This window comes from Myotis myotis, unplaced genomic scaffold (assembly GCF_014108235.1).
Source record: "Myotis myotis isolate mMyoMyo1 unplaced genomic scaffold, mMyoMyo1.p scaffold_m19_p_1, whole genome shotgun sequence".
Classification (NCBI taxonomy): Eukaryota; Metazoa; Chordata; class Mammalia; order Chiroptera; family Vespertilionidae; genus Myotis; species Myotis myotis.
Window position 1 is genome coordinate 174,578,188 of NW_023416313.1, and position 24,688 is coordinate 174,602,875.

Sequence of the window (24,688 nt, forward strand, 5' to 3'; positions counted from 1 at the left end):
TGACCTTGAATAAGTTACCATCCCTGAATCTGCTCCCTTATTTGTAAAATAAGTATAACAGAACCTACCTTATAGAGATATTGCAAAAATATTGAGTTAATACACAAAATGCCCTAAGAATAGTGCCTTGCACATAAGTGTCCAATAAGCACAAGCTAGTTATGATTATTTTCCATATTCCACGGGTAGGTAGCATCTTACATCCCAGGAACACTTGCAAACAAACTCCTGAATCCAAAACCTACAATCTTCGTTCCAATCTAAATTAAAAGTAAAAATAGGGCAAAAACAGAATGAAAATCACATTAACGTCAGGGAATAATACAATCAACAATCAGAGAATAGCTTCCTGATGATGGGTCAATGTCATCATCTTTGTGTGGAATACAAAATATTATTATACTAGAGGCCCGGTGCACAAAATTTTGTGCACCCGGGGGTGGGGGGGAGTCCCTCAGCCCGGCCTGTGCCCTCTCGCAGTCTGGGACTCCTTGGGAGATAACGACCTGCTGGCTTAGGCCTGCTCCTGGGTGGCAGAGGGCAGGCCCAATTCCTAGGTGCAGCCCCTGCTCGGGCTCAGAGCAGGACTGATTGGGGAGTTGGGGTGCCGCCCCCTGTCATGCACAGAGCAGGGCCTATCGAGAGGTTGCGATGCCACCCTCAGTCACGCTCAGGGTAGGGCCGACTGGGGGGTTGGGGCACCACCCCGTCACACTCAAGGCCGGGTCAATGGGGAAGTTGCAGTGCCACCCCCTGTCACGCACAGAGCAGGGCCAATCAGGGGGTTGGGGCACTGCCCCCTGGCACCCACAGAGCAGGGCCCATCAGGGCGGTTGGGGCTCCCCCCTGTCACTCACAGAGCAAGGCCCATCAGGGCGTTGGGGAGCTCCCCCCTGTCACTCACAGAGCAGGGCCCATCAGGGGGTTGAGGAGCTCCCCTGTCACTCACAGAGTAGGGCCGATAGGGGAGTTGGGGCACCGCCCCGTCACACACACAGCAGGGCGGATCAGGGGGTTGGGGCGCCGCCCTCTATCACCCACAGAGCAGGGCCGATCAGAGGTTGGGGAGCCGCCACTGTCATACTCAGGGCAGGGCCGAAGGGGAGGTTATGGCTCTACCCCATCACACACAAAGCAGAGCCCTTGGGGGGCGAGGGGGGTTGGGGTGCCACCCTCTATCACCCACAGAGCAGGGCCGATCAGGGGGTTGGGGCGCTGCCACTCTCACACTCAGGGCAGGGCCGATGGGGAGGTTATGGCTCTACCCCGTCACGCACAGAGCAGGGCCCATTGGGGGGGCGGGGGGGGGGGGGTTGGGGCGCTGCACCCTGTCACACACAGAGCCGCAGGGCGATCAGGGGGTTGGGGAGCTCCCCCCTATCAGGCACAGAGCAGGGCTGATCAGGGGGTTGGGGCGCCTTCCCCTGTCACGAACAGAGCAGGGCCGATAGGGAGGTTGTGGCCCCGCCCCGTCACACACAGAGCCACAGGGCAATCAGGGGGTTTGGGCGCTGCCCCATCACGCTGATCCCGGTGCCGGGAGGCCTCTCGGCTCCGCTGATCCCGGTGCTGGGAGGCATATTACCCTTTTACTATATAGGATAGAGGCCTGGTGCATGGGTGGGGGCCGGCTGGTTTGCCCTGAAGGGTGTCCTGGATCAGGGTGGGGGTCCCCACTGGGTGCCTTGCCAGCCTGGATGAGGGGATGATAGCTGTTTGCAGCTGGTCACACACCCTTCAGTTTGGGGGTCCCCACTGGGGTGCCTGGCCAGTCTGGGTGAGGGGCTGAGGGCTGTTTTCAGGCTGGCGGGTGACTGAAGCTCCCAACCGATCCTTTTTTTCTTTTTTTTTTATTCTGGGCCAGCTTTAGCTCTGGCTCCAGTCTGAGGCCCCTGCTGCTGAAAGCAGGTATCTGGTTTGTTTGGGTTCTATAATCAAAACACAATTTCAACTCCAGCTCTGAGATCCCAGCTGGCTGAAAGCAGGTTTCTGGGGTTTTGCTTAGCTTCTATATTTGTAACAATGTTTCAAACTGCAAGCTCAGAGGCCGGCAAGGCAGGCGGGGAACGTTGGTTTCCTCCGTCACTGAAGCAAGCAAGCCTCATGTTAGCTTCAAGCTGCCTAGCTGCCGGCCACCATCTTGGCTGGCAGTTAACTTGCATATCTCCCTGATTAGCCAATGGGAAGGGTAGTGGACATACAGCTAATTACCATGTTTCTCTTTTATTAGATAGGATAACAAACTAGAGGCTCAGTGTACAAATCCTGGCTTGCGGGGACTGGGCTGAAACCGGCTCACTGACATCTCCTGAGGGGTCCCAGACTGCGAGAGGGCACAGGCTAGGCCGGAGGGACCCCACCTGTGCATGGAGCCAGGAAGGGACTGCGGGAGGGCTCCCGGTGGTGTCCTGCCCATCTCGCCCAGTCCTGATCAGCCAGAGCCCAACAGCAAGCTAACCTACCATTCGGAGCATCTGCCCCCTGGTGGTCAGTGCACGTCATAGCGACTGGTCGAATGGTCGAACAAACAGTTGGATACTTAGCATATTAGGCTTTTATTATATAGGATAAACTTAATTTTTTTCTCTATGTCAAAGAAAGCTGATTCTGCCCTAGCTGGTTTTGCTCAGTGGAGAGAGCATCGACCTGCAGACTAAAGGGTCCCAGGTTCGATTCTGGTCAGGGGCATATGCCCAGGTTGCAGGCTCCAACCCCAGAAAGGGGAGTGCAGGATGCAGCCTATCAATGATTCTCTCTCATCATTGATGTTTCTCTCTCTCCCTCTTCCTTTCTCTCGAAATCAATAAAAATATTTTTTAAAAAAATAGTTGATTCTACAATCTTAAGAATAGGAGAGAAAAATCTGTAAAAATGTTTGACATTATAGATCTTATTTACTGAAAAACTCAATTACAATAAATGAGAGGATGTGTAATAAGGCTGGCACATTTCTATTCCTCAGAAAAACTCCTTATGATCAAAGCCGTTTTCAACAGATGTTTCACTTGTATAATTTTAAAATTAGGTACCAAGAGCATTTTACCCCAACATAAAAGTGTATAGTATGGCTCAGTTGGTTAAACATCATCCCGTGCACCAAAGGTTGCCAGGTTGCCAGTTTGATTCCCAGTCAGAGTACATGCCTGGGTTGCCACCCGATCCTCGGTAGATGGCATGGCATGCAGGAGGCAGCCAATCAAAGTTTCATTTTTCATATCAATGTCTCTGTCTTTTGCCCTTCCTCTTTCTCTAAAAATCAATTTTAAAAAATATTTTACTGCACTCTTAGAAACACTACTTCTACAACATGACCTCAAGCTTAAGCCACAGTATCCATTTCTTCATTAGAAACCAGTCAAGTCATTTTCTACAAGTGAATATCTATATCTAACAGTTACAAGGAAAAGTTCAAGATAAGAGGGTGTGTCTATAATTAAAAGCATATTTCAACACACCAACTTTTCAAGATAAACTAGTCTCTAAGAAATAAAAATAAAGCTAGCTGACTCAGAAGTGAAAGTTTTTTTATTATAAACTAAATCAATCACAAAGAACACAAAACATCAATGATTAAAACCTACAAATGTGTTAAATTTCTACCACTGACTTATGATATACAACTTAAAAGTCCAAAGGTGGAAATGTGTACATGATGTAGATTTCTATGGTAATCTGAAATGCCTTTATACCATTTCAAAAAAGTGTAGACACAAGTACAGACAGTAACCCATATAAAGGACTGTGACATTCACCCAGCCTAAGTACACACACACACTCTGGATCCAGGCATCCATCACCTTTCTACCCCAGACCCTGAATTTCATCCTAAACCCACTCTTATTACTTCATCCTTCTCCCATATTATATCCCAAACCATCTGCCTCTGCCTCCTTCCAGGAAATCTGGATGTGCAAATAAAACAATTCTGCTAAAGGTGTTATTGATAACTAGAGGCGCGATACACAAAATTCGTGCAAGGGGCTTGGCCCTCACAGCCGCAGCTTCATCTGGAAGGTCATTCAGCTGTCCAGTCTAATTAACGTATTACGCTTTTATTATTATAGACAGACTAGAGGCCTGGTACATGAAATTCATGCATGGGGGTGTGGGGGTGGGGTCCCTCAGCCCAGCCTGCACCCTCTTCAATCCGGACCCCTCAGACATCCCTCTCTCAATCCGGGACCGCTGGCTCCTAACCACTCGCCTGCCTGCCTGCCTGCCTGATCGCCCCTAACCCCTCTGCCTGCCTGCTCACCCCTAACTGCTTCTGCCTGCTTGCCTGCTCACCCCTAACCCCTTTGCCTGCCTGCCTGCCTGATCGTCCCTAACTGCTCTCCCCTGCCAGCCTCATCACCCCTAACTGTTCTCCCCTGCCGATCTGATCGCCCCTAACCACCTCTGCCTGCCAGCCTGATAACCCCCAACTGCTCTCCCCTGCCGGCCTGATAGCCCCTAATTGCCTCTGCCTTGGCCCCCGCTACCATGGCTTTGTCTGGAAGGACATCTGGAAGACATGTGGTATATCCGGTCTAATTAGCGTATTACCCTTTTATTAGTAGCATCCCTCCAATTGTGACAACCAAAACTTTCTCTAGACTACTTATGAATATTTTAGTGTCTGCTTTGGGTATATATTTTAACTACATGTTAATTTCTTTTTAAAATATATTTTTTATTGATTTCAGAGAGGAAGGGAGAGGGGGAGAGAGAGAGATAGAAACATCAATGATGAGAGAGAATCATTGATCAACTGTCTCCTGCACGCTCCCTGCTGGGGATCAAGCCCACAACCCTGGCACGTGCCCTTGGCTGGAATCGAACCCGGGACCCTTCAGTCCGCAGGCCGATGCTCTATCCACTGAGCCAAAACCAGGTAGGGCAGCTACATGTTAATATTTTACAGGACACAAAACTGCATAAATACTATGATGTAAATTCATAATAACAGGCATTTTAAAAGATTGAACAATTAATATTAAAACGTGATAAAATTGTGGAGAAAGAATTATGGATTTTGTAACTAACAGATTGCAAACTAAAGTAGGCCTGGAAACACCATAATTATAATAATATTTGTATAGCAGTTTACAGTCTCTTCAGCATCCCATTTAACTCTTAGGAAATGAGACAGCAAATTAATATCTCAACACATAAGTGTAGGATTCTATCTGTATTCTTTTGAAAACAAAATCCAAAGTTTATAGCTCAAAATGTGTGTATATCTTTTGCCATCATCAATAGAAACAAAGATCAATGAAAAGAAATTCTGCTCCACAAATCCTTATATGTACGTTTATCTCAAGATCACATTCTTTGTCTCTGAAATAGAAAGTTCACAATTCACATATAATCAAGAGTATCAAGCATATTCTTGAACTAAAGAGTATAATTCCAACTTAAGGACAGTAAATATACTATATATTTGTAAGTAAGAATACACTTACTTGTTAATATATTAAATCTAACTTCTCCCCTCCACTCCAAATTCACCAAACTTTTATCTCCCAACTATCTGGAGCAGTGCTTCCCAAATGACTAGTCACAGATTACTGAAAGGCTGTACAAAGTTTTAGCCAATCTCCAACAAAAGTATAAGCGTGTAAGCAGGAAAAAATCCCAGACTCTAACACATATCCCAACCTATAACCTTCTATCTAAATTCAAAATCTTGGATATTTTCAACTTCAGATACTGAATCCTCTAAGTTTTATTAAGCCATATCCTCCAATGCAACAGCATACAAGATCTAAATTCAACAATCGAGTGAGCCCTCAATAAATTTTATCTTCACATTAAACATTTGCCAAATTTTACCAATTTTTCTTCCATGTCATTTGTTCTAAATTTATTTCTATAATCACTACCTAATGCAAGACTCAATCACCCAGTTCATCAAGCAGCTTATTTATTCCTTATTGTATCATATCCCAACTCTTCAACATGAACTCCGACCAACATTCCATAATACTCTCTACGTCACAGTTACTATGATCTAAAATATGAATAATTAGAATCCTGGTTATCCTGGCCCAGTTAGCATTTCCTCTTATTTCCTGCCATGGACTCTCCATTCCAGGCAAGTGAACTTACAAGCATCTTATCAGACTATAAGCCATTCCCTTATATCTCTAAAAAGCTTTCCCCAACTGGCTGATGTCCTTCCAGCTTAATAAATCCTCATTCCAACTGCAATTACAATACATAAATAGAACTAAAACTATGTGGCTCCGTGACTCCTACTAGCTGCAGAAATACAATAAACTCTGATGACTGAAGAGCATGTTCTCACTGTACATTCTCACATTGTTTAGTTGGAATTGTAGTAGCTTCAGAATAAATTCACCCAATATCAAAGGGAGTCTAAATTCCTGAGAACTGATCCCAGTACTGCTATTTCCTGCAACCTAGCTAGGACAGAACTATCCCCACCAGTACTAAGGAAAAGCTTTCAAACTGCTGATAGCAATGTTACTACCCTCATAGGAATCTAACTAGTAAGACTATTAGTTTTTCCATTTATCCTTAACATTGTTTCCTTTTCCCAATATAAAAATTGACAGCTAAACTAGACAGAATTACCACTACTGTATTTTTATTCAGAATAATCATTTTTTTTTAAGTTGCTTGGAAGAATCACTAACAATCATTAAATAAATCAACTCCACGTTTAAAAAAATACACACACAAACAAAAAAACAACAGAAAAACCTGGGATTCTTTACCCAAGCATGCCACATTGAGATGCCTATGTGAAAACAGATCAAATGCAAATCAATTCCTACAATTTTAGTGTCTGCCCTTGTGACTTGGGGCTCAGACTGGAAATTACTGTGTGTTTTCTGTCCACAGCCTTTCATACCTATAATTTGTCTCCCCAATTAGTGGCCACATAGGCCCCTCACTGAAACTTCATGTTAGCAGCTATGTCCATTGATTCCGCTTTCCTGCACCCAAACCTTTCCACACACACAAACTTCATTTTTGGTATTCCACATCTATCTATATATAAAAAAGGTTAATATGCAAAGTGTCCCCACAGGAGTTCAACTGGGAGACTGGGAGTTCTATCACTCGATATGACATGCACTGACCACCAGGGGACAGCGTGGAATGAAAGAAGGCGCTGGCCAGCGGCCGGCATCCAGGGAAGGGAGGCCCCAGCTAGCAGCTGGAAGGCCCCGAGTGGCCCTGATCGTTGGCCAGGCCTACGGATCCTATGCACAAATTTTGTGCACTGGACCTTTAGTAGACTGTATTTTAAGCTAAACCATCCCAAAACTATACCTCCGACTTTGGCAAAATTTTTCTATTAGAACAGTGGTTCTCAACCTTCCTAATGCTGAGACCCTTTAATAAGGTTCCTCATGCTGTGGTGACCCCCCAACCATAAAATTATTTTCGTTGCTACTTCATAACTGTAATTTTGCTACTGTTATGAATCGTAATGTAAATATCTGATATGCAGGATGTATTTTCATTGTTACAAATTGAACATAATTAAAGCATAGTGATTAATCACAAAAACAATATGTAATTATATATGTGTTTCCCCATGGTCTTAGGCGACCCCTGTGAAAGGGTCGTTCGACCCCCAAAGGGGTGGCGACCCACAGGTTGAGAACCGCTGTATTAGACTGTGATACAATTCAAAGACAGACTAGAAATTTAACTTTATACAAATCACAAACCAACTGTAACACACAACAGCTACTCACTGCAAACTAACAATAAAACACAGTATCAGCAACCTTTGTTGTCTACCTTTCACCTAATGTTTCCTTTAAATACAGAGAATACTTCTTAACTTACAACTTACACTCCTGTAGAGAATGTTACAACTGCACATCTTAGGATATGTTTAATATCAATAATCTAATATATTAGATTCAGATCAGAGTACTTAAGATTCAAATCTAGGAAATGATCTACAGGCAACCAAATGATTGGGCATTTTATTTTCTGGGTCTTCCTGGTTATTTATCAATTTCTTCTCTCCATTCTACCTTGCCTCACTTTAACTAGCAAAACAATACATCATCATCCCAGTTGTTCAGAATTTAAGAATAGGGCAAACTCAATACTAAACTCTATAAAGCCAAAACATATACATTAAAAAACAAAAAAACTTACCTAAAGCTCATGTATTCCACTTTACATACAAATGTGTCAAGCATGATTATTTATAGTTTCCCCATAGAAAATATATTAGAAATAACAAATTAAAAGGTGATATACTCAAGGTTTGCAAGAAAGCCAAGAAATCTAACCCAAAAGTTGGAAATACTATTAACACTAGAGGAATGAAAAACCATCACCAAGAATGCCCATTTCAATTGTTTCTGAAAAAATAAAAACTACAACAGAACCCAGAACAGCAGCAGCTGCGCTTATACTAAACCTCAATCATTTAAGAAAATATTAAATTCAGCCCATATTAAGGACACCGTAAATGTGTACATCTTGGGGAAATTTCCATAGAAAAAAATAAAACAGCCAAAATTTTGAGCCTGGTCCCAGACTTGTGATATGGGCATCTTCTCATATCTGAACCTGTCATCTCCCAACATTTTAAGAAAAATGTAACTTGTTGAATTTATTGCTTCATTTCAATTTTCTTAATTTCAAAAGCATAGTTTTTATTAATAACCCATTCTTCAAAGAAAAAAAAACCTTAGTTGGGTTGTTTTTTGCTTTTTGTTGGTTGGTTTTTGGGGTTTTTTTTTAATTGATTTGAGAAAGGAAGGGAGAGGGAGAGAGAGAAACATCAATGATGACAGAGATTCAATGATCGGCTGCCTCCTGCATGCCCCACCCTGGGGATCGAGTCCACAACTTGGGCACATACCCTGAAAGGGAATTGAACCATGACCTCCTAGTTCATAGGTCCACAGCTCAACCACTGACCCAAGCCCACAGGGCTCTAAGTTAGTTTTTATTGATATGACCCTCAATCAATTTTCTAAGTCTTATCTCAGTAGGAAAAAAAATGGTTTATTATTTACTAGTATTTGCTCACTGAGATCAAGATATTTAGAAAAACTAACCATCATTCTTCAAGACCTTCAAATTGTTGGTATTATGAAAACAGGAATTTTAAATAACATCTGATAACCTAATGCTAGATAAAATTATATATGTCACAGTTTTTACTATATTTTTAAGACTATGAAAAAATAAGTTACAAAAAAATAAAGTGTCGCAAAAACATGTATACAAACTTTAACAGCTGACAGTTCAACTGATGTTTCTTTATTTTCAGCCACACTAAGCTTTCTTCTTTAAAATAAAATATATATATATATACATATATATATATATATATATATATATATATATATATATATATATATATATATATATTAGAGGCCCGGTGCACAAAAATTTGTGCACTTGGGGGGGGAAGGGGGGTCCCTCAGCCCAGCCTGTGCCCTATCACAGTCAGGGACCCCTCGGGAGATAACGACCTGCTGGCTTAAGCCTGCTCCCAGGTGGCAGAGGGCAGGCCCAATCCCTAGGTGCAGCCCCTGGTCGGGCTCGGAGCAGGACTGATTGGGGAGTTGGGGCGCCGCCCCCTGTCATGCACAGAGCAGGGCAGACTGGGAGGTTGCGATGCCACCCTCAGTCACGCTCAGGGTAGGGCCGATTGGGGGGTTGGGGCACCGCCCCCTGTCACACTCAAGGCAGGGTCGATGGGGAGGTTGCGGCGCCATCCCGTCACGCACAGAGCAGGGACAATCAGGGGGTTGGGGCGCTGCCCTCTGTGACGCACAGAGCACGGCCCATTGGGGGGGGGTGGTTGGGGCGCCGCACTGTCACACACAGAGCGGGGCTGATCAGGGGGTTGGGGAGCTGCGCCCTGTCACACACAGAGTCGCAGGGCGATCAGGGGGTTGGGGAGCTCCCCCCATCAGACACAGAGCAGGGCGATCAGGGGGTTTGGGTGCTGCCCCCTGTCATGCTGATCCCCGTGCCAGGAGGCCTCTCGGCTCCGCTGATCCCGGTGCTGGGAGGCATATTACCCTTTTACTATATAGGATAGAGGCCTGGTGCATGGGTGGGGGCCAGCTGGTTTGCCCTGAAGGGTGTCCTGGATCAGGGTGGGGGTCCCCACTGGGGTGCCTGGCCAGCCTGGGTTAGGGGATGATGGCTGTTTGCAGCTGGTCACACACCCTTCAGTTTGGGGGTCCCCACTGGGGTGCCTGGCCAGTCTGGGTGAGGGGCTGAGGGCTGTTTTCAGGCTGGCGGGTGACTGAAGCGCCCAACTGCTCCTTTTTTTCTTTTTCTTTTTTATTCTGGGCCAGCTTTAGCTCTGGCTCCAGCTCTGAGGTCTCTGCTGCTGAAAGCAGGCATCTGGTTTGTTTGGGTTCTATAATCGAAACACTGTATCAACTCCAGCTCTGAGATCCCATTGGCTGAAAGCAGGTTTCTGGGGTTTTGTTTAGCTCAGGGATGGGCAATTCAAGCGGGCCGTAGTTTGCCCACGGCTGGTTTAGCTTCTATATTTGTAACAATGTTTCAAACTGCAAGCTCAGAGGCCCGCAAGGCTGGCGGGGAACGTTGGTTTCCTCCGTCACCAAAGCAAGGAAGCCTCATGTTAGCTTCAAGCTGCCTGGCTGCCGGCCGCCATCTTGGCTGGCAGTTAATTTGCATATCTCTCTGATTAGCCAATGGGAAGGGTAGTGGATGTATGGCTAATTACCATGTTTCTCTTTTATTAGATAGGGTACACACACACACACACACACACACACACACACTAGAGGCCCAGTGCACAAAATTTGTGCACTCCGGAAAGGGGGGGGTGGGGGGCTCTCAGTCCGGTCTGCGCCCTCTCTCAGTCCAGGAGCCCTCGAGGTATGTCTGACTGCCGGCTCAGGGAGTGGACATAAGCTGGCAGCCGGACATCCTTAGCACTGCTGCGGAGGCGGGAGAGGTTCCTGTCACCACTACTGAGCTCGCCAGCCATGAGCCCAGCTTCTGGCTGAGCAGCACTCCCCCTGAGGGAATGCACTGACCACCAGGGGGCAGTCTGCCCCCTGGTGGTCAGTGCACATCATAGCAAATGGTTGTTCCACTGTTTGGTCGATTTGCATATTAGCCTTTTATTATATAGGATATATACATATATATATGTGTGTGTGTGTGTGTGTGTGTGTGTGTATAATTGATTTTAGAGAGAAAGGGAGAGGGAGAGAAGAAACATCAATGGGCTGCTTCCTGCATGCCCCCTACTGGGGATTGAACCAGCAACCTGTGCCCTGACCATGCAAGAGGTCGATGCTCAACCACTAAGCCTCACCAGCTGGACCAGACTAAGCTTTGAACAAAAGAAATCCATCCTAAAATGCTACTGTTTGAAAATGCAGTTGAAGCCGAAACCGGTTTGGCTCAGTGGATAGAGCGTCGGCCTGCAGATTGAGAGGTCCCAGGTTTGATTCTGGTCAAGGGCATGTACCTTGGTTGCGGGCACATCCCCAGTAGGAGGTGTGCAGGAGGCAGCTGATCGATGTTTCTCTCTCACTGATGTTTCTAGCTCTCTCTCTCCCTTCCTCTCTGTAAAAAATCAATAGGGTATATTTAAAAAAAAAAAAAAAGAAAGAAAGAAAATGGAGTTGAAGTACAAACACTACCTTCATAAATTACTCCAAGTATACAATTTTTCGAGGGGAAGGGGAGAGACACACAGGATGTCCCCAAAATATGTATAAACACTTTAACAACTGATAACTCACTTAATTTTCACTTCTTTTCAGGTTTAACTGATTTGAAATAATGGGTGAAGCCAGACTAAGCTTTGAACAAAGAAAATTTATCCACCAGCCTTTTTTATGGGAACACATAAAAAATAAAGTTTACAGTACAAAACCAGCCAACAGTTGACAAATTGAAGATGCACAAATACTGAACAAAATGATTCTTGATGTTTTCGATTCCATTGCTTCATGGTATCAGCAATGCCTGGACCAGAAGCGTCATCAGTTTGAAAACAGGCATTGGCAAAAAAAAAATTATTTCTGTAGATCAGGGGTGGGCAAACTTTTTGACTCAAGGGCCACAATGGGTTCTTAAACTGGACCAGAGGGCCGGAACAAAAGCATGGATGGAGTGTTTGTGTGAACTAATATAAATTCAAAGAAAACATCATTACATAAAAGGGTACAGTCTTTTGTTTTTTTAATTTTATTCATTTCAAACTGGCTGGATCCGGCCCGCGGGCCGTAGTTAGCCCACGGCTGCTGTAGATTCTTTCAAATTTTAAAAAATGAACTGTATATGTTAATAAACACTGACTTTACAATCATTCAAATTGTGTATACATTTTTTGGGACACCCTATATATCAAAAGCTGGATAAGAGGACTCAGTCAAAAAATAAGCATTTTTCAAAGTTTGGAATCATCTATGAAAGATGAAGTCAAGGCAAAGATGTGCATATCATTCCTACAGGATCCAAGCAGGTAACAAAAATGAGTGAAATAGGCCATTTTTATTACCCACAGAAATGATGGGAACTGCATTGACTGGTAAGCCGTCTAAAGAGGGCAGCTACTTGTTCTACTATTCTGCAGACAATGGGAATGTAGCTAAGTAATGCCTGTTCAAGTCTTCCCAAAAATCAAGAAATCCATGAATTTTATTGAGAAATTTCCCCATTTTTCAATGTCAATCACTAGCTGAAACTTACAAACACTGCAAATCAAAGAAAACACATCTATAGGATAGTTCAGTCCAGAGGGCACTTCAAAGCTAATGTGTGAAAACTGCTTTCATAAAAGTATGAGGGTAATGAGTAAAAAATTCAAGCTTTGAGGTCAAACAGGCTTGTGTTTGAATGAATGATGCTAAAAAATTATTTCTTCAAGCCTGTTTCTTCAACTGTAAATATCACCACTCTCTCATAAATGATGAAAAAATCCTAAAACAATACCAGATACACAACAGACATTACAGAAATAGCCCTTACTCTCTCTACTTAACCCTGCAAGTCCTTAGGAAAATTTTAAATATAACAAATAATAACACACTTAAAGACCTTAAAAGTTATAAAAAGGACATCAGAAAACAGAGGTGCCTGCCATGTCCATTGCTCTCAAACCCTGCTACTCAGAGGTCCTGTAGAAATAGAGAAGATACTGTTAACTTAGGGCAGCGATTTCCAGCCTTTTCATCTCATGGCACACATAAACTAATTACTAAAATTCTGTGGCACACTGGTTGAAAATCACTCACTTAGGGGAAGGCTTGAAATGGGCGTTCTTAAAGTGTTACAGCTAACTAGATTGTCAATCTCCAGTTAAAAAGACAAAGAATCAGAGCTCCTTAAAGACAAAAAAAAAAAAAAAACAACACTAAATGTCTATCTCTTTTATCAATTTCATAGACCTTTACTTGCTGGTAGAAGTGGAAGAAATAGTTTATACCTCTAATACTTTGGGCCAAACTTCCAGAAGACTTATTTCTATAGAATGCATGGTACAAAGCAAAGCATTTACACCAGATTTTTAAATATTAAAAATGTCATACTCTAAAGTTCATTTTATATATAATTTCATCAAACCAAAACATGTACTGCTACAGTTAAAACACCTTTGGACCTCTCAAACTACTTAATTTTTTAAAAAAGAAAAGACATCAACTTCCAACATATTTGTGTTAAAAAGTAATATTTACATATACAGAAAAATTCTTTGGGCTATAGTTAATAAAAATAGGTCCAATAAATTTCTAATGTAGCTACAAATAATAAAGAAAAGCATTTTATGTATATCTTTGAGTATATGTCTACATAGACACTGAACTCTAGAAATTTTACACTACCTTCCTACAAATACAGGATAGGCTGGGACATGTGCTAGAACAGACAGCATTAGGAAAGTTTAAACTTTGTAATTTCAAACACTTTATCTCTTCCAGCTTCCACCATATTAAGAGGAAAAATAATTAATACAAAACAGTGATAAGTCAGAAAGGGGGAAGCAATTAAAAGGTTTTATTAAGTACCTAAAAATGATTTACACTTTAAAATTAAACCCATGTTTCCACTACTAATTCTCCTAATTTACACAAACATAATCATTCTCTCACACATTAACACAAATATAGAATTTCATTTTAATATATCCTATTCTACATATCTCACCATTCAAACTTCTTACAAACTTGATCACAAATATCTCAGAACAGATGAAAAAACTATATTACCATAAAATTAGAAATATCTCCATGTACCCAAAAGCAACAATCTTGATGCTGATTTTAAAATCAAATACTTTTATGTTTTTTACAGTTCTGCTTAAAACAAATGTTAAAAAATGTAACAAACCTTTTAACCACTGTGTAATGCAAAATGATAGTTTATAAATGATTTCAGAGTTCTGAATTTAGAAAACGTCTGTGTATCTGCCCTGGCCAGCTAGCTCAGTTGGTTAGAGGTTTCGGATTCTATCCCGGGTCAGGGCACATACAAGAATCAACCAATGAATGTATGAATAATTGGAACAACAAATCAATGTTCCTCTCTCTCTCTCTCTCTCTCTCTCTCTCTCTCTCAAAAAAAATAAAATAAATAAATAATATTAATAATAAAAAGTTACTGTTAAAAAAAAGAAAATGTGTAACGAGTCTTAACCCACAAAGATTATGCTGTTACTTTACTTTCTTTTTCTTTAACCCTCAGACTACACCAGTTTTTATTCTTACTGTTTCAATGTTTAAAAATAAAGGGCAGTTTATATACTACATCAGTAGTTTAAAATATCTCAGGTGTTTGTCTTACTTTTTACTAACTCACATAAATCAGTATCTAACTCCTTATAATCACAAAAAGTGAAAACTGACAGAAAAGTGATTTATTGGAAGCCACACTTAGACGGTATATACAAATGTTAAATGAAAAGGCTCTTATAGAGGGTCTCTAGCACATGATTCTAACACTAAACATCTACTAGAAGCTCTTAATCTAAAATGTATTACCTAATAAATGAACACTACAAGCTACAGCAAAAGTTTACCTACCAAGTTACCAACCTCGGACTAAGTAGAATACAGGACCAAAAAAAAAAAAAAAAAATGCTTGGCTCTGCAATCATACGTCAAAGTGACAGACAAAAGAACAGAAACTACAGAGACTGCATGAAACATTCAGATATTCTCTAAATTATCAAATTAGGTTCTACTCATCCAAAGCATCCCGGAAGTTTTTTTTCAACTCAAGGCTTTAAAAATACGCTCGAGTTTTTAAGTGTGTACTTGAAGGAGCAAGTCAAAAAGTCTACCTAAAATAAAGCGCATTTACACAACAAAACGATGCAGCTGGTCCTAGGACACAAGAGAAACAAAAATCTCCTCCGAGACCCACGTAACCAAGAGTGTGTGTGCTTTTTAGTAAACATAGCCCCAACTAGGGGGTCAGGGGCTGCCTCTGTCTTGACAGCTACCCTGACTATTCCACCCGAGAGCTGAAGAAAACTCTTCAAAAGTTGGGCCACCCACGGGCCGTGGCTCGGAGAGACCCCATCCGGCCCCCGGGATAAAAGAACGTCCCGCGACCGCTCACCTCCTCCCCACCAAGCCCTTTCCCCTGGGCAACAGAATGTCTTCCCTGGACGTACACACACCCTCCGGCGGACCCGCTCCGAACCCTCGGGCAGAGGCAGGGCAAGGCGGAAGCCACCGGCTCGGACACCCGGGAGACCCCGGCACCCCTCCACCCGCGGCCCCTCCGCACCGCCGGGTCGGTCCGGACCGCCGCCGCCCCCGGTGAGAAACCATTCACCAGCCCGGCCGCACACATCCCGCAACTTCCCACGAGCCTGCGCCGCGGTGCAGGCTCCGGAATCCGCCACCGGGCACGGGAGGAGGGCGGAAGGGTGCGGGTGCGGGTGAGCGCGCAACCGGGGCGGCCAGGGCGGCCAGGACCGCCGGCCCGCGGCGGCTGCCCCGGCGCCAGGCAAGCGGGCTGGAGTGATGGAGCCACTGGCCTGGGCTTCGCGGCGCCCTCCCGGCGACCCGGGGCTCCCAACTTTGCTTCTCTGAGAGGCGACCCCCACGGCCCCCGCCACCGGGGCTGTGGAGGCGGGGAAGGCCTCGCCGGAGGCTCGCAGCCTCCTCGGCCCACCGCGGAAGGGAACGCGGTCGGGGTACGAGGGACAATAGGGAGCGGGGAGCGCTGCGCGCCTGAGTGGCGCCGCCGGCCGGCCGGGCTGACTGACGCGCCCGCCGCGCGGCACGACTGGGCTCCTCCGCTCGGCCGGGCCGCCGCTGCCGCCGTGCGGTCCGCGGGGGTCACGGCGCCCCCGGCACTCCGGGTCGTGCCTCACCTCCCAGCCCCGCTGCCCAGGAGAGGAGCAGGATTAACACTCTCAGCAACACCATCTTCCGCTGCCGCCGCCTCCTCACGGGTTAACAGCAGCACATCGATCCGGAGGGAGAAGCTGAAGGGGCTTGGTCCGGAGACTCCACGGGAAGCCGGGACCTCCCCCCGACCGGAGACACGGCGAAGCACCTCCCTCTCGCTCCACTTCAGGGGCCCGACAGGCTCCCAGCTCCTCCAAAACAGGGACCTCCCTCCCGCTCGCTCGTTTCCTTCCTCCCTTCCCCGCTTTCCTTCCCTCGCTCCTTTCCTCTTCCCTATCTCCCTCCCCCAAGCCCGGACCTCCGCCTCCTTCCTCACCACGTGACGCACGGGCGCCCAACGGGCACGCGGAGCCGCGCCCCTTCCTCCCGCCCCTCCCCCTCCCCGAGGCGTCCCAGGGGCGCGCGCATGCGCGCGGAGGCCGGCTCTCGGGCGGCCGGGCCCGCCGCCGCTTCCTGTCCGCCGGCGGAGAGCTGGGATTGGGCTTGGGAGGCGGGGTTCCCTCTGGTCCCGCCCCCCGGCGGGAGCGCGTCTCGGCGGGTCGAGCTCCGCTAGTTCTTGCAGCTGCTGAGAACTGTCAATTGGGGTAAAAATGGGAGAATGAAGGATGTTAAGGGGCCGCTTTCCACTTCTTAAGAAGGAACGGAGATTTTTGTTTCTTTTTCGGCTTCTGGTGATGCATGACAGCTAATAAGTAAACAAAAAGCAAAGTGCCAGCAAGCGGTAATTATACTGGCGACAGTCACCGGCGATCAGAACACAAATGTAAGCACCTTCAAGCATCAGAAAGGAGAGGCACAGCCTAAGGCATATTTTTCTGAGCTCTTTACAGATTTGTGCCGCAGCCCTGGCCTTAGCCGTTCTGAAAGCCTTCAGCCTAAACCACAAAGGTCCTACATCTCCATCCCCCCAAAAATGTCCTCTTTACCACTTTCTCTGTCCCATCTCTGAAAGAACTCTCAAATCTCCCTCATCTCAACTTCCTAACTTATTTAAAGTTTATATTTGGTTTCTTAGTAACTCACTTTGGTTCTTAAAACTCGTATTTCATGGACTACACATTGAAGCAGAAGACCTGAAACTAGAGAAATTTAAAATAGAAAGGAAGGAAGGGAGGGAGAGAGCTTCTTGAGGTTGGTCTTGCAATGGTGTTTGTTTGTTTGTTTGTTTGTTTGTTTGTTTTGGATATGACATCAAAAGCACAAGTAATGAAAGCAAAACTAAATAAGTGGGACTACATTAAACCAAAAAGGTTATGCACAGTAAAAGAAACAAGAAAATTAAAACCTTCGAATGAGGAAAAATATGTCCAAGTCAGATATCTGATAAAGGGTTAATATCCAAAATATGTAAAGAATTCTTACAACTCAGTAGCACAAAAGCAAACAATCCAATTTAAAAATGGGCAGAGGAACTGAATAGACATATTCCCAAAAATATCCAAATGACCAGTAAGTACATGAAAAGATCCTCATCACCACTAATGATCAGGGAAACACAAAGCAAAACTACAATGAGATATCATCTCACCGTCAGAATGGCTCTGACCAAAAAGACAAGTGTTGCAAAGGATGTGGATAAAAGAGAACCCTGTGCTCTGTGGTTGGTGGGAATGTAAATTGGTACAGCCAAAACAATATAGAGGCACGCCCCCTACCGGGGATCAAGCCTGCAACCTGGGCTTGTGCTCAGACTGGGAATCAGCCACCAACCCCCAGGTGCACCAATGATGCCCAACCAACTGAGCCCCACCGGCCAGGGCTCATGGAATTGTTTTGATAATTAAATTTAAATTAGTTAACATCTATAAAGTGATTAGAACAGTGCCTGGAAGGCAATAAGTGGTTAAGCAAAAAAAGAAATACCGTGGTTCTTCCATGAACACTCAAACATCCACTAAAAAAGAGTAATTAATAGCATTGTTTCCGCCTGACCGGTTTGGCTCAGTGGATGGAGCGTCGGCCTGCGGACTGGGGGGTCCCAGGTTCGATTCCGGTCAAGGGCATGTACCTTGGTTGCGGGCACATCCCCGGTGGGGGTGTGCAGGAGGCAGCTGATCGATGTTTCTCTCTCATCGATGTTTCTAACTCTCTATCCCTCTCCCTTCCTCTCTGTAAAAAATCAATAAAATATATTTAAAAAAAAATAGCATTGTTTCCTTACCAGTATAATAAATGTGCTCCTCAAGTTTTAATAATGAGAAATTCAGCAAGTAAGTCTGTGGCCGTATAAAGTATATTATACAAGTAATACTACAGAAAAATGCTTGTTGTACAACTTGAAAACAATCCAGTAAATGTTTCAACAATTACATTTTAAATTTACAACTCCTTATAAACTAACTGCTTGCTGGATGTCTCACTGTCATGCCAAACTCAACATATTTAACTTCTTATCTCTAATAATGGCACCAGTGACCTTGGGTGGAGCGTAGAATCATGTTGGACTCTTCTCTGAGTCTCTTGTCTACTCATAACCAGTCACCAAGTATTGATTCTTCTCTGAAATTGTCTTTCTTGTGCCTGTAACCTTTCTCTTCCTACTACTGTCTCTTTGGTTTACACAATTATTTTCTCTTGCTTAAACTGCTACAGCCTCTCTCACTCCAGTCTCTGGTCCTCATGCTTTCAAACCCAAGTTCAATCCACTGCAATTTACTTACATTCCCATCATTCGCAAGAAGTCACTCTTTGTAGGGCCATCAAAGATCTGTTAGTTATCAGTGCCACTGTACACCTTCACTCCTTATCTAACTTGATCTCTTAGTCAATTAACACTCTTTCCTCAAAATTCCCTTTTCCAATATTATCCAAAACCTTGCTCTTTCCTGATTTTCTTCCTTACTTCTTAACTGCATCTTTTCCCTGGGGCTTTTTCTTCCCTTTATTTTTTTTAAATATATGTTATTGATTTTTTACAGAGAGGAAGGGAGAGGGATAGTTAGAAACATCGATGAGAGAGCAACATCGATCTGCTGCCTCCTGCACACCCCCTACTGGGGATGTGCCCGCAACCAAGGTACATGCCCTTGACCAGAATCGAATCTGGGACCCTTCAGTCCGCAGGCCGGCGCTCTATCCACTGAGCCAAACCGGTTAGGGCAATTCCCTTTATTTTTTAAATATAGCTGTTCCTTGGGATTTTATCTTTGGCTTTCTTATCTTCTCATTCTTCACTTGCATAGTTATATTTTTACTACACCCAAAAGTCTATGACTCGCTAAGCTGAAAAACTCCTTGGTAACAAAGACTGGGTGTGTCTTGTTTCAAATTCTACCCCATTGCCTAGCAGATATTCAGCACTTTTCCTGGACCTGTGCTCCAAGCCTCAGACGTGTATCCTAGTTGCACCATTTACTAGCTGTGTGACCTTGACTACATTAAGGCTCCTGTGCCACAGTTTCCTAGTCTCTACAGTGGGGAAGATAGTAATACTCAGAGGCTTGCTGCGAAAGTTAAATAAATTAATAGATGTAAAGTACTTAGAATACTATATGGCACATACTAAGCTAACTCCTCCCTGAAGTTACACAGCCACACCAAATTCACTATGTCCCAAACTGAACAAGCCTCTACATCAATCTACCCAAATCATTTCTTTCTTCCTAAATTTCCTATTTTGTTTAGTGGCAACACCATCCATGCAATTACCTAAACTGCTGTCCCACCCCGGAAGGTCATTAAGTCAGCTTTTATCTCCAGCTTATGAAATTTCCCCTGCCACCTCTACAGCCCAAGCTCTGCTCTCCTTGTCTTGCAATACCCACTCCCTGACATTTTGCCACCACTGCTGCCAGAATGATTGTTTTTATCCTTACGTGAGGGTACGTACTTTAGAGAGAGAAAGAGAACAAAGAACGAGAGAGAGAGAGAAACATCGATGTGAGAAACACCTATCAACCACTCCCCACCCCCTACACCCCTACACCTGCACCAACCAGGAATCCAGCCCACATCCCTTCAGTGAATGGGAGGATGTTGCAACCAACTGACTTACCAGGTCAGAGCCAGAGTAATCTTTTTAAAAAAATATATCACTTTAGCCCTTAGCCGTGGCCAATGTGTCTCCTTTCTACCTGCTAAATTGAATGCTGCCTGATTTTAATCAATTTTTACTCAATAAACTCATAAAACTTTTCTGTGTAAAAAGGGGATCAGAGAAGAAAAGAACTTAGAAGACCCACTTAATGGGAAAAGAGAAGAGTGAAAAATGGTATTTCTAATTTACGGCATTTAGAAGTTATGTAATAAATTTTATTTTTATTTCAGAGAGGAAAGGAGAGGGAGAGGGAGAGAGAGAGAGAGAGAGAGAGAGAGAGAGAGAGAGAGAGAGAGAGAGAAACATCAATGATGAGAGAAAATCATTGATTGGCTGCCTCCTGCACACACCCCACTGGAAATCAAGACAGCAACCTGGGCACGTGCCCTGACCAGGAATCCAACCGTGACCTCCTGGCTGCGAACATGGCACTCAACCGCGAAGTCATGCCGGCTGGGCCTCTTTTCTCCTTTAAGGGAAACTCCTACTCCATCCGATTGAACTGGTCTACCCTTGGAAACCCCAAAGCATCTTAAACTCTCCCTCCTCCATGCTTTGTCCCCCCTATTTCCTTTCTGTTTATACAGTATGTTTATTTAAAAAAAAGAAAATAGAGTCGCTTATGCTAAAGCCCCATGTGAACAAACTGAGACTTAATTTATAGTTTCAGCTCTCCGAGAAATGTAATCTAAAACCAGGCATCAGGAATCTCTTGATCAGCACTTGTTAGATAATCTGCCTGAATAGACATCTGCCATTCCCTAAAGCAGCAGTTCTCAACCTGTGAGTCGCGACCCCTTTGGCGGTCGAACTACCCTTTCACAGGGGTCGCCTAAGACCATCCTGCATATCAGATATTTACATTACGATTCATAACAGTAGCAACATTACAGTTATGAAGTAGCAACGAAAATAATTTTATGGTTGGGTCACAACATGAGGAACTGTATTTAAAGGGCCAGAAGGTTGAGAACCACTGCCCTAAAGGAACGTGAGCTTGTAATAACGAACCTGCTTTTTTGCCCACTATAACTTCCTTGTTCCTTTTCCCTTCTGTTTATAAAAGTCTTTGATTTTGTAGAGCTCCTCAGAGCTCCATTCTACCTGCTAAATTGGATGCTGCCTGATTTTAATCAATTTTTACTCAATAAACTCATAACAATTTTATTTTTAAAAATATATTTTATTGCCGAGACCGGTTTGGCTCAGTGGATAGAGCGTCGGCCTGCGGACTGAAAGGTCCCGGGTTCGATTCCGGTCGGGGGCATGTACCTGGGTTGCGGGCATATCCCCAGTGGGGGATGTGCAGGAGGCAGCTGGTCGATGTTTCTCTCTCATCAATGTTTCTAACTCTCTATCTCTCTCCCTTCCTCTCTGTAAAAAATCAATAAAATATATTTTAAAAAATATATATATATATATTTTATTGATTTTTTACAGAGAGGAAGGGAGAGGGATAGAGAGTTAGAAACATCGATGAGAGAGAAACATTAATCAACTGCCTCCTGCACACTGCCTACTGGGGATGTGCCCGCAACCAAGGTACATGCCCTTGACCAGAATTGAACCTGGGACCCTTGAGTCCGCAGGCTGACGCTCTATCCACTGAGCCAAACCGGTTAGGGCATCATAACAATTTTAATATGCCTCAGTTATCTATCTAAATAATAGAGGAATATGCAAATTAGTCAGGATGCCCTAAAACAGTGGTTGGCAAACTCATTAGTCAACAGAGCCAAATATCAACAGTACAACTATTGAAATTTCTTTTGAGAGCCAAATTTTTTAAACTTAAACTATATAGGTAGGTACATTGTTATTAACTTAATTAGGGTACTCCTAAGGCTTAGGAAGAGCCACACTCAAGGGGCCAAAGAGCCTCATGTGGCTCACGAGCCGCAGTTTGCCGACCACAGCCCTAACGTCACAACCGAACATCAGGGACCTAAGGCTTCATGGTGCCTGGCCAGGGCAAGGAACCTCAGACTGCGGCCCCGCCCCGCTCCAGTGCCGGACTGGGGGACCTCAGGTGGGGCTTGATGGGGACCTCAGGCCACACCCCCTACCCAGCTGGGCTTGATGGTTACCTCGGGCCATGCTCCCCACCTGGTGGGGCTTGAAGGGGATCTCAGGGCGCACCCCGCACCCCAGCGCCGGGCCGGGGGGACCTCAGGCCATGCCCCCCCGCCTGGCAGGACTTGACAGGGGACCTCAGGCTGTGCCCTCCACCCTGGCCCCAGGCCGGGGGACCTGAGGCTGCGCCCCCTGCCCAGAGGGGCTTGAAAGGGGTGGGGCTGGCCAGGGCTGGATCTCACTCAATGGGGGTGGGGCCGACTGGGTCTGGATCTCCTGCGTTTTCTCGAAGTATGTGTGGGTGGTGGGCGGGGACTTGACTCTAGGTCCCATGGCACATCCCAGGAGAAAGATTTTCATATACATTTTACTAATTTCCTTTCATCTCTGACACTTTTATTATAGAGAAAGGGCAAATAGCAATATTAAAATATTTCCTTCAATTAGTTCCCTTTTAATGTGCATGAATTTCATGCACTGGGCCACTAGTCCTATATAATAAAAGCCTAATATGCTAGGTGTCCAACCATTTGTTTGATCAGATGCTCTGACCTGTAGGTTAGATTGCTGCTGGGGTCCAGCCAATTGGGACTGGGCAAAAGGGGCCAGACATGCCCTGGAGCCTTCCTACGGTCCCTCCCCAATTGTGCACTGGTGGGGTCTGAACCCTCTCACAATCCAGGACCCCTCAGGGGGTGTTGGAGAGGCCTGATCCCCACAGGCCAGGCCGAGGGACCCCACCAGTGCACAAATCCATGCACTGGACCTCTAGTCTTTAAGTAAGTATTACCTAGAGTTTAAAACACTGGTCACAGCCTTGTAACTCATAAACCAAATTGACTCAGAGACATGTTTAGTTTGATTTATAGTCAATTTTATTTATTTATGTCAATTTTCAACAATTAGCTTTCTTGTTAAAATCTAAATTCCAGATTTAAAATACATATTTAGCCGAAACCGGTTTGGCTCAGTGGATAGAGCGTCGGCCTGTGGACTGAAAGGTCCCAGGTTCGATTCCGGTCAAGGGCATGTACCTGTGTTGCGGGCACATCCCCAGTAGGAGATGTGCAGGAGGCAGCTGATCGATGTTTCTCTCTCATCGATGTTTCTAACTCTCTATCTCTCTCCCTTCCTCTCTGTAAAAAATCAATAAAATATATATTTTAAAAAAATAAATAAAAAATAAAAAATAAAAAATAAATAAAATACATATTTAAATATATTTTTATTGCCCTAACCAGTTTGGCTCAGTGGATAGAGCGTCAGCCTGTGGACTGAAAGGTCCCAGGTTTGATTCCAGTCAAGGGCATGTACCTTGGTTGCGGGCACATTCCCAGTAGGAGATGTGCAGGAGGCAGCTGATCGATGTTTCTCTCTCATCGATGTTTCTAACTCTCTATCCCTCTCCTTTCCTCTCTGTAAAAAATCAATAAACTATATATTTAAATATATTTTTATTGATTTCAGAGAGGAGGGGAGAGGCAGAGAGAGATAGAAACATCAATGAGACAGAATCATCGATCAGCTGCCTCCTGCATGCCCCCTACTGGGGATTGAGCCTGCAATCCAGGCATGTGCCCCAACTGGGAATCAAACTGTGACCTCCTAGTTCATAAATCAATGCTCAACCACTAAGCCACCACTAAACTACTCCTGATTTGAAGATTTCCAGACTGCCAAGACAATATTCCTGACATAGTACCCAGCACCATGATAGCACTTTACAATGCTATGAAGTAGATATATCCCATTTTACAAATAAGGAAACAGTGGCAGGCTAGGCTTCTAACCCAAGTTTGTTTAACTCTGAGTCTTTTTAATTACTGGCTGAATCTATTCTTATTATCATTGCATGGTCCAGAATCTACTTCTTGGCTTTGAAGGTGCAGAAGCTTGATTTTTCTCAGTGTACCCTGATTTGATTAGCCAACCAGGACTAATTCATAGGTGCTAAACTCTCAGGATACTTATGTCTTGATCAAATGTCACCTCATTATTTTATAAGTTAGATATTCATGTTAGCAAGTCAATGCATTCTCTTTTTCATTTTTTTATTTTTAAAAATATATTTTTTATTTCAGAGAGGAAGGGAGAGGAAGAGAAACATCAATTATGAGAATGATAAAATATAGTTTTAGACATGACTTTGAAGGTGGACATACACACACATACATAAAATCCTTGAATGAGTACATTGAAAAAAATGACCAAAAGACTAACTTTG

General features: G+C 44.3%; 1 protein-coding gene across 8 annotated transcripts in view; it reads right to left on the bottom strand.

Annotated features, from left to right (window-relative positions):
- Window positions 1-16,606, bottom strand: part of ADAM10 (ADAM metallopeptidase domain 10) — a 167,818-nt gene extending 151,212 nt beyond the window's left edge. For 7 of the 8 annotated variants that reach the window (XM_036302951.1, XM_036302960.1, XM_036302909.1 and 4 more), the window contains exon 1: window positions 69-260. Coding sequence is in view for 1 of the 8 variants with exons in the window: in XM_036302918.1 (XP_036158811.1) it covers window positions 16,319-16,373 (55 nt within the window). In the remaining 7 variants the exon portion in view is untranslated. Of the gene's footprint in view, window positions 1-68; window positions 261-16,318 lie in introns of those variants that run through there. The other variant, XM_036302918.1, reaches the window with a different exon arrangement.
- Window positions 16,607-24,688: the final 8,082 nt, after the last annotated feature.